The sequence below is a fragment of the Lactuca sativa genome, chromosome 7 (genome assembly GCF_002870075.4).
Source record: "Lactuca sativa cultivar Salinas chromosome 7, Lsat_Salinas_v11, whole genome shotgun sequence".
NCBI lineage: Eukaryota > Viridiplantae > Streptophyta > Magnoliopsida > Asterales > Asteraceae > Lactuca > Lactuca sativa.
This window is the reverse complement of record NC_056629.2, coordinates 7,848,658-7,858,183: the sequence shown is the minus strand read 5'-3', so window position 1 is coordinate 7,858,183 and position 9,526 is coordinate 7,848,658. Positions and strand designations below refer to the sequence as shown.

General features: G+C 30.7%; 1 protein-coding gene across 2 annotated transcripts; it reads right to left on the bottom strand.

The window, feature by feature from the left end:
- Positions 1-3,542: 3,542 nt before the first annotated feature.
- On the bottom strand, positions 3,543-7,680 carry LOC111912847 (MADS-box protein SOC1). Of its 2 annotated transcripts, none has more exons than XM_023908569.3 (8): positions 7,373-7,680; positions 6,852-7,058; positions 5,133-5,214; positions 4,897-4,958; positions 4,403-4,502; positions 4,244-4,285; positions 4,003-4,044; positions 3,543-3,910 (listed from the first exon to the last, which is right to left on the bottom strand). In XM_023908569.3, the coding sequence occupies exons 2-8, from the start codon at positions 7,031-7,033 to the stop codon at positions 3,767-3,769; spliced, it is 654 nt and encodes a 217-aa protein (XP_023764337.1). In that variant the 5' UTR covers positions 7,034-7,058; positions 7,373-7,680; the 3' UTR covers positions 3,543-3,766. The 2 variants fall into 2 exon arrangements, with proteins under 2 accessions (XP_023764337.1, XP_052621357.1); XM_052765397.1 differs by lacking the exon at positions 7,373-7,680 and adding an exon at positions 7,284-7,304.
- Between the last annotated feature and the right edge of the window lie 1,846 nt (positions 7,681-9,526).

Sequence of the window (9,526 nt, the reverse complement as noted above, 5' to 3'; positions counted from 1 at the left end):
TTTTGGAAAACTCACTAGGTGTTTGCTTACAGTTTGTTGGGTGTTTCAGGTACTTCTGGCTTTAAGGGCAAGGGCCCGACTTGATGGCGCATTGCACTCTCCAGTATTTCGCACTAGTTGTTTTAGATACTCTGATCTTTTAAACAATGTATTATGTAATGGAATTTGTGGGAAACAAATATGGATATTATTTCTAGCTAATAAATGAAAATTTTTACCTAAGTTTTTGGGTTGTAACACTTCGTGCTTCCGGTTTTCAGTTTAAGTTTTACGTACTTCCGGATCGAAGGGGAAAGGCTTAGGATGATCGCATCGCACACAACATGTTGTTCCGTATTTTTTTTACTTGATGTATTTGGATTATTATTGACATAATCTGATCTTCTTTTGTGGTTTGATGAAAACATTTTGGATGATGGTTTTGTTATTCCAAAGATGGTTTTGTTACTCTAAAAATGAAATTTTTGGTCTTAATTTTTGGGACGTTACAAAAAATCATATATTTTCCATACAAAGTTGGATCTTTTCGATGTACATATTTTTGGGTTTGTGGTAACACGTGTGTTTTAAAAATGTTAACCTGCTCGTAAGGTGACATGGTTTTTCGTGCACTAAATTTTGTGTTGTAACTAAGATTAAAATTCGATATGTTTATTTATATGTCGTGTGATTTCAGAGTTGTTAGATTAAGTATTGTTGATGGCGTTAGATTTTTAACGACGTTTGACGACATACTTTTGGTGCTTGCTTTCTAAATATCTACAAGGAGGGAATCAAGGAATTGGTTGCAATAACAACTCAAAGGTATGTAACCCTAAATCTAGTAATTTCAATTATACTAGGGTTTATGTAGGACTTCTAGTTCATAGTATGTTGCCTTAAATGTGAAGACATAGATCCTTATAGGTTGCATGTATCCTTAATTGTTAAGTGTTATTTTTCCGCATTGTACACGAATTTTATAAACCTATGAAACCCATCACATGCAACATCATTATCCTTCTTGTTGGAAGAATTGTCATCCTTTCCTTTGAATTTCCTTTTACCATTACATCTTTTAGGATTCTTTGATCCTTCTCCTTCCACTATATTTACAGAAGAGGAACCAAGTTGGTTCTTGCCTTTATGATTGTTATCAAGTTCTCAAGTTCTCGAGTCCTTAAAGACTCTTCAATCCGTAAATGGCTTCCAAGTTGAGTCAAAGTTAATTCCTCTTTGTTATGTTTCAGAGTGTGTCTAAACCCTTTCCAGGATGGGGGTAATTTTTCAATGATAACAACCATAGAAATGGCTTCATCCATTTTCAGATTGTGTGAGCAAACTATCCCAAAATCCTTAACATTTCATGGAACTGTTCTATAACAGTTATAGAATCAAACATCTTGTAACTCATAAAGTTACTGACCATAAACTTCTTGTTAGAAGCATCTTCAGTCATGTACATGGATTCATGAGAATCCCATATTTCTTTTGCAGATTCAACATTTTGATAGATATCAAAAAGAGAGTCAGACATATCATTGAGAATGTGTCCACAACACATGTAGTCATCATTATCCCAATTTGATCTCCTCCTTGTTTCCTCCAAAGTTTCATCTTCAGCGAATTCTAACATGGGTGTACTCAAAACCTTCACCACTTTCAGAGTGGTTAGGAGAAATTTAATGTTCTTCTGTCATCTACGAAAGTATTGGCCTTCAAACTTCACCAACTTGTCAAACTTGCTTATCATGTCGTTCACAGAATCTCCATAAGCTATTATCATAAGATGCTTTAATCTTTGTTAGAAAAATGGGTAATAGAATGTTTGGATCAATGAGAGTTGTGAAACACTTTCAGATTAAAGCATTTTGAGGGTGCAATAAAAAATCTTTAATCGGATAAAATTCATTGTTCTAAAAGAGAGAATTAAGAAGGTGTTATGTACTAATCTGATTTTGAAATGATCAATAAATCAGGACATAACTTCTTGTCAAAAAATGCCATTAGATGGTTATAAGAACTTAACTTCCCTGTCAGAAAATTGTCACAAACTATCATTAACCATTTTAAAATTGGGTCTGGAATTTGGATCACAAAAATCGGGTTCATTTTCTAAAATTCGGATTTCTGATGCATTTTTAATAAAGTCAGGGGCCTCTCCAAGGGGTGCTGCCCCCGGACCCTTATCAGTTCAAGGGCTTCGCCCCTAAATAGCAATGTACTTTCAACCGAGACAAATTTAAACAAATGTACACTCCGTTATCAAGGTATTGTTGATTAAGAAATTAATTCTATTACACTTAAATAATATTTGTGATATAAAATCATCAAAATAAGTTTTAGTAAATGATATTAAGGAATTTGATAGTTCCGGCGGGTTAACCTTCTGTTATGTGATTTTAGGTTTTGGTTTGGGTTCATGATTTTTATAAATAATATAAACATTTTTTTATTGAAACTCATTCATTTTCATAAGTCACACAAAGATGACATTGTAATGTAATGACCAATTTTATTATTGTAACTAATCCATTTCGTTCTTGTTTCGTCGATGCACTATATCTAACTAAACAAACCTTTAACTAATCAGACATGCACAAAAATACCGATCCCGAACTAGACCCGAAAAGAGACCAATACCGAACTGGTATAAAACAATTTTAGACCGAAAAAAATCCGTCATAACAAGACCGGTCTGGAAAAAAAATAGACTGTTCCGAAACCGATCTCAAAAAAGACTGAAAACAATAATTTATAAATATATCATTTTTGTGTCAATCACACAATTTTTAATGACACATTATCTAACTTCTTTCTTTTTTTTGGTTAAATTTTAGTGTATTATTTTTAATAAATCTTAATCTAACATGTTAATTACATATTTGTTAATGAAAAAGCTAGAAACCAAAAAATACCAAGACCGAACCGGAAAAATCCAAAAGTCAAACCATAAAAGGAAAACGAAATAAACCGCAAGACGGGTTCGAAAATAAAATGATCAGCCAGAAACCACTCCGGAATATAACGGACCGTTTCAAGACCAACTGAGATCGGTCTGAAGCTGTCAGTGGGCATCTCTATAACCAACGAGTATGTGTCCAAACAGTGTTACGAATTGCTGTCCAACACTAAAAAGAAATTACCCTTAAACATCATGACATTTCATGCCTTGGTGGCCCATATACGTAGCTATTCTCACCACAATATTTCTTAATATTCTTTAAAGTACAGTGGTTACAAGCTATAAATCTGATACGGGCATATGCTAGGAGATAGACCAATACGTTTCGTATGACATTACTATGGTTCTAACGCAAAATATAAAATAACATTGAACTTTTGCTAGAGTAATAGATCTTGGACAAAGTATAGAAACATGAACAAGAGAACAAGGTATGAAACTGTAATGATACTAGTACGTACCGAAGGTCTGAACTAATCCATCATTCAACTTATTCATGACGAGAAGCTGTGGGTTCATGAAAAAAAAATGCCTAAACACCCTAAAACCGAACTGGAAACATGTTGAACGCTTCATCAACCAGTATCAAATGGTCATATGTACAATGACAAATCTTTTTAATTGCAAAAGTTACGTAGGGTTTGAGCTGACAAATTCTGATGCATTAATCTTCTAGACTTCTCTAGAATGAAAATTTTGTTGCAGAACAACATATGTGTTGGGCGCATCTTATCTAACATGGATAGTGTTGGTAGCATAACATAATCTTGATAGATATAAAATATATGTATGCATATATATATCTATCTATCTATATACTGACTACTTTGACCATCTTTGCTTCGTTCTCCTGACCTCTGGTGGTCCGATGAACAATTCCGTTTCCACATCTGAGTTCTCCTCGTTATCAACAACACGTAAATCCGGTCTCATTTCTTCTGTTCCTTGGTCTGTTTGGATTAAGCACTGAATGCCAAAAAACACAGATTTAACTCTTAGATCATTATGCAGGTTGAACAACATGCTTCCAGGAGATACGGAAGAAAAACTATACTAACCTTCTCAGTAAGTGATGCATTTTCAGCTGCTAGCAGTTTCTCCTGAAGATCCACATAAAAAAGAAATACTATAGTTTATTAGTTTCTCGAAAAAAACCCTTCCTCCCATATTAATGAAGTTCTCGCATTGGACAACATGTAAATCATTCCATAAAACTTGTACATCCACTCTAGCTAAATATGAGCGTTTTGAGTTATATATAGCATAAATGGGTAGGTTTGGAATCATTAAGCTGTGTACCTTTGCTTGTAGTTGCTCAATCTGTTCATTGTAGACTTGCATCTAAAACGTCAAGTATTCAACAAAAGAATGTTAAAGATTCAACCATAAACCCTAAAATTGATATGGAATTGAAGAAGGAAGAATAATTCTTTGATAATAAGTAACTATTTTTTAAACCTTTCTTGCTCGAACAATGCGTACGCTCCTCTCCAGCTGTTGCTCAATCTGAACTATCTCTTCAATGGTGCTTGATCCTAACCCTTCTCCCAAAAGTTTCCTGCATTGCAACTAAGATCAGTAGCCATCTTTTTTTCTTTAATTGTATATATGAATCTGTGTGTGTGTGTGTGTGCTTGTTTGTTTATTTAAAATACAATCCAAATATACTCGTATTGATTAATAAATAGCAATTTTTGGCAACATCAACAATTGTAAGATCAGGAAACATTCTTTTTCTCTTGTTTAATTTCTTTTAATTTTAATTTAGTGAGATTCGAAACCTCAGAAGCATGCATCAGATAGACAAAAATTTCACCCTTTTGCCTGCTGCATTAATGATTTTAAAATGATCAGTAGCCATTTTTCATCCTATTTTTGTGGTTTTTCCATCAGCATTTGATCTTCAGAAGCATATAAAGTATATTTTCAATGATTAAACCATAAAATTGTACCTTTTTGCAACTTCTAGGAGTTCTACCTTCTTTGCCATAGTAGCTGTTTCATGCTTCAAATGCTGCAACCGAATTATATATATCAAAAACAAATTCAAAAACAAACAACCGAATTATATATATCAAAAACAAATTCAAATTAAAAACAAACAACGTTCATCTTTTGAATATTGTTTGTACATATATATCAAAAACAAATTCAAAAACAAACAACCGAATTATATATGTCTGTGAACCTGAACATCTTCTATACTCGAAGAATTTTCTGTTTGAACATCTTTTACGTGACTTCTATATCGTTCAATTGTCTCCTGCATGCTGAATGATTTCAAAACCCAAAAAAAAGATGCAATCATTGCCCAAAAAAAGCCATGGAAAATATATAAAACAAAACTCATGTACGTATTATAAATGTGTATTCTTACACACATTCATGATATATATATATATATATATATATATATATATATATATATATGGATGAATGCATCTATCATATGAATTCATGGATATACATATATGCTGTATACGAGTTTTTTCAAACAGAAAAAGAAAGACACATACATATTTCGCAAGGCCGTGTTCATCAGGGCTTTGAGTTGACATTGATTCAATAAGGAAAACAAATGTTCAATTCTATGTACAGTGATCTTTAAAACTTAATAAAATAGAAGTTATATGTAAACATTCTGAATCCGAACACTTGTTTGAGGACATTTTTGTAAATTGTAACAATTGGTCATCTAATACTTAAGACTGATTATAGCAATTGTGTTTGTTTTGACCTTTCGAAAAACTATTATTATACTTATCAAAACATGAGAAAACCACTCATGATATCTTAATTTCAAGCACCCGAGTCGGCTTTTCTATATATAACTTGAATATAATAATGTTAAGTTTATATAGGGCAATATATGTAAAAGAAGAGATACTATTTTTGTTACTGTTATTTAAATATATTAAACACAATGAATATTGTACTAAATTTATATAAAACTAATTGTAAACAGATGCTTTTTATAGTAAAATCAGAAAAGTAAAAGCTGTGACATTCTTCGTATTCGTATGATGAATATGAAATACACCATTTCAAGTTAACTGATCAAAACATGCCAGACAAGAGTCAATCAGATCATATCATTTTTTATTATTTTTATCAAAAATTTATATTAATATACTAATATCATTTCTTTATTATTATTTGACTGGACTAAGAGGAAACACAGATTGACCTCACTTCCTATAGTTATATGCTCTTCATTTATATATATTTAAAATTCTCTAAATTTCGGTAGAAACTCGAGATTCAAAAAAGGTTCTATCTTTATATGTATAGAGTAAGTATTTTGTACGAAACTAATCATGAAAGCGTTCAATAAGCATTTGAAACTAATTAAAATTTCAATTCCATAATATTGTATCCCTTTTTATTCATATAAAGATCCGGTTAACCATATTCGAGCAAATAACATTTTATGTCCGACACAAGTATCTTAATAGATCTCTGTGTATGTGCCTTGTGTAGATAACATCAGAAAGAAGATTGAAGCCCATTACTATGGAAAAGAAAGTATACACTGGAATTGGTTGGATTAATAGTGTTTTAAAACACTTTAGAATCAAGAAAACATGAAATTTAAGTGAGAAAAATGGAACCTTGAGTTTGGAAACTAAATAACAGTATAATAAAGAAAGAATATTTTAAACCCAGAATAGAAATCATTATAAGGAAAAGAACCCACAAACCAGAATCAAGAAAAGATCAAAATGATCATGGTTCTCTTTGATGTTATCTATTTTCAGATCCGTTTGTGCATACGCGTATGAATATATGCATTGAGTAGATAAAAGGGAAATAAATTTGAAACCCAGAATTAAAATCAAGATTATACGAATAAGAATCCCGAAATTAGAATTTACAAATTTTGATGATTAAGTGAGAAAAATGGAACCTTGAGCTTGCAAATTCATAAAGTTTGCCTCTTGGAGAGAAGATGATCAAAGCAACCTCAGCATCACAAAGCACAGAAAGTTCAAACGCTTTCTTCAACAAACCATTTCTTCTTTTGGAGAAGGTCACTTGTCTACTTGTAGCATTTTCAATCCTCCGCATTTGAGTCTTCCCTCTCACCATCTTCCAAAAAATTTAAGGTTTCACTCTATTCAAAAAAGAAGTTATAAAAAAGGTCAGAACTGATAACCAATCAAATGTCAAGTCTTCTTAATGTGGTTGAAAGTGGTATGGTCGCATGTTCAAGTTACAGAAAATACAGGTTTGTTTGATGGAACCATGAATCTTTATATGCGATCAAGATCCATCAACAAAACACCAACCTCAAATACCCATATCAATTCTTGAATCAAGACAAGGTTTTCACAAGTACCATAATAGAAAAAGATCGAAAAAGGTGCAATCCTTAGCTAAAACTATCAACTCTTACAACAAGATTTTTGTTCAAGAAAGATAAGTCACCTTACAAAAGAGGTAAAAACCCAGAAAAAGGTTGTTCTTTCTTAGAGAGAGAGAGAGAGAGAGAGAGAGAGAGAGAGAGAGAGAGAGATGATGTTTGTAGAAAACTCAGCGATGGAGTGTGTGGACTAGGGAGAAAAAGGCTTTTCGGTCTTTTAAGAAATGAAGCTATTGAAGTTAGAGCAACGGTTCTTTAATGACTTGTAACTTGTGCATTGGGACTGGTACAAATTGTGGGTATGGATGTTTTAGGTTTGCAAAAATGGGTAACCTTAAAACTAGCCCACAAGGAACCCCTAGATACATTAGGGATAGGCCTAAAATTGCCAATGGATGAGATGATTGATTGGTGCTCGAGTCCTCTTTTATGGGTGTATACCATAAAAAAGAAAAGAAAGTGGAAACTAAACTCACCCAATTTAACCACTTTCCTTTTTTATATTAACATGAGTTCTTACCCAACAGTTTAAAGCTTGTTGTAACCTACTTTTCAAATAGAAGAAAGTAAAATTAAAAAGAAAAAAAAGAAAAGACATAAAACCATTGTTCGTGTTAAATTAATAAACTTCATGTAACATGAAGATTGTAACAAGGTTCTAAATTTTGAAAATGTGACCAAGTTTATGAATACTTGGATTTTTATTGCTAGAGATATATATATATATATATATATATATATATATATATATATATATATATATATATATATATTATGATTTAGGTGTTTAGAATTTAGATAGACTACAAAACAATACTAAAAGTACACATATTATTATAAATAAATAAATATTATAATATGTTTTTGTTTAGCTTAATTTAAAGAAGTACATTAGTTATGTCCCAAATCCAATCATGTCTAGTATTTTTGAGTAATTTAACATAAACCCCATTAAAAGTTAATTTATTATTTTTATAGTATTGTATATGTTTTTAAATTATTATTTTATATAATCATTCAATATATGTTCTTTTATATTATTAATAATATTCATTTGTAAATAAGATTATTATTTTTATTCAATGATTTCAGAATTATACAATTAATATTCTTTTATATTACGCTCAAAAACATTCATTTAGCTTATTTTTTACAAAAAATAATAATAATAAACTATTACCTTTTTTGACTGTGAAAGATAATTATTATACCCTTTTGCTAGAACATAGCGTTTTGCTTAATTTGGTAAATACAATATTCACACCCCAAAACAAGAAAGTTGGTACAATTCCAACATATTAAAAGTATGCAAAAGAAAAAGGAAAGGCATAGGGTTGTAATATAACACCTTGATCCAATGAAGGAAAAACAATAAAAAATAAGAAATATTGTTATTAAATTAAGCAGATTAACAATAATTTTCTAAATAGTGTTTTATAGAAAATTTTGAAATATTTTTCCTATCATTTTAAGAAGAAATTGATTTTGTAAAGATATTATTGGTACGTGCAAATTGTTTTTTAATAAAGTTTAACGACCCATGTAATCTAATTAGTTTAATTATTTATGTTATAATTTGTTAATAAAATAAAAGGAAACACTAATACCAAACGTAAATATCGAATTAATGCAAGTGAACCCTATATTTTAAAACTTGTAATAGTTTTTTATAACTATTTTGGTGGGTCTCATTAATTTATAAATAGTGTTATATATACCAATTTATGTATAAAAAAAAAAAAAAAAAAAAAAAAAAAAAAAAAAAACTTTACTATTATAAAAAAAATTTAAGCTTTATAGATTGGATAATTTGGTTACAAAAGAGATTAAATAAAAAAGTTTTACAATCGTATGCTCTTAGTTTTGATTTTATTTGGTCCATAAAAAATTCTTTTAAATTTAAATAAAGTCATATAGCATTAAGAAACCCACAAATGATATGTAAGATATTAGAAGGCATAACAAGTTGTACATGTATGCATGAGATGTTGTACATAGTTAATAAATAGAAGGGACCAAAAAGGGTGTCAACATCAAAGGTACGATAATGGAAAGTGTATGAACCAATCACAATTCGAAAACGCATTGGGAGCCTATGATTTTCATTGTAAAAAGCAGGTTGTGTCCCAGACTTTATTCGGACCCACACACCTTTTATAGGGTCAGGGAAGAGGAGGCTAGGGTAGGTGACTCATTGAAATGCAAACATAAACAAATAT

Excerpts from the sequence above, each read along its gene's own strand:
- LOC111912847 (XM_023908569.3), bottom strand. The coding sequence starts at position 7,033 with ATGGTGAGAGGGAAGACTCAAATGCGGAGGATTGAAAATGCTACAAGT. Across the intron at positions 4,503-4,896 it reads CTCCTAGAAGTTGCAAAAAG|GAAACTTTTGGGAGAAGGGT; the intron begins GTACAATTTTAT and ends GTTGCAATGCAG. Across the intron at positions 3,911-4,002 it reads ATGCATCACTTACTGAGAAG|TGCTTAATCCAAACAGACCA; the intron begins GTTAGTATAGTT and ends TTTGGCATTCAG.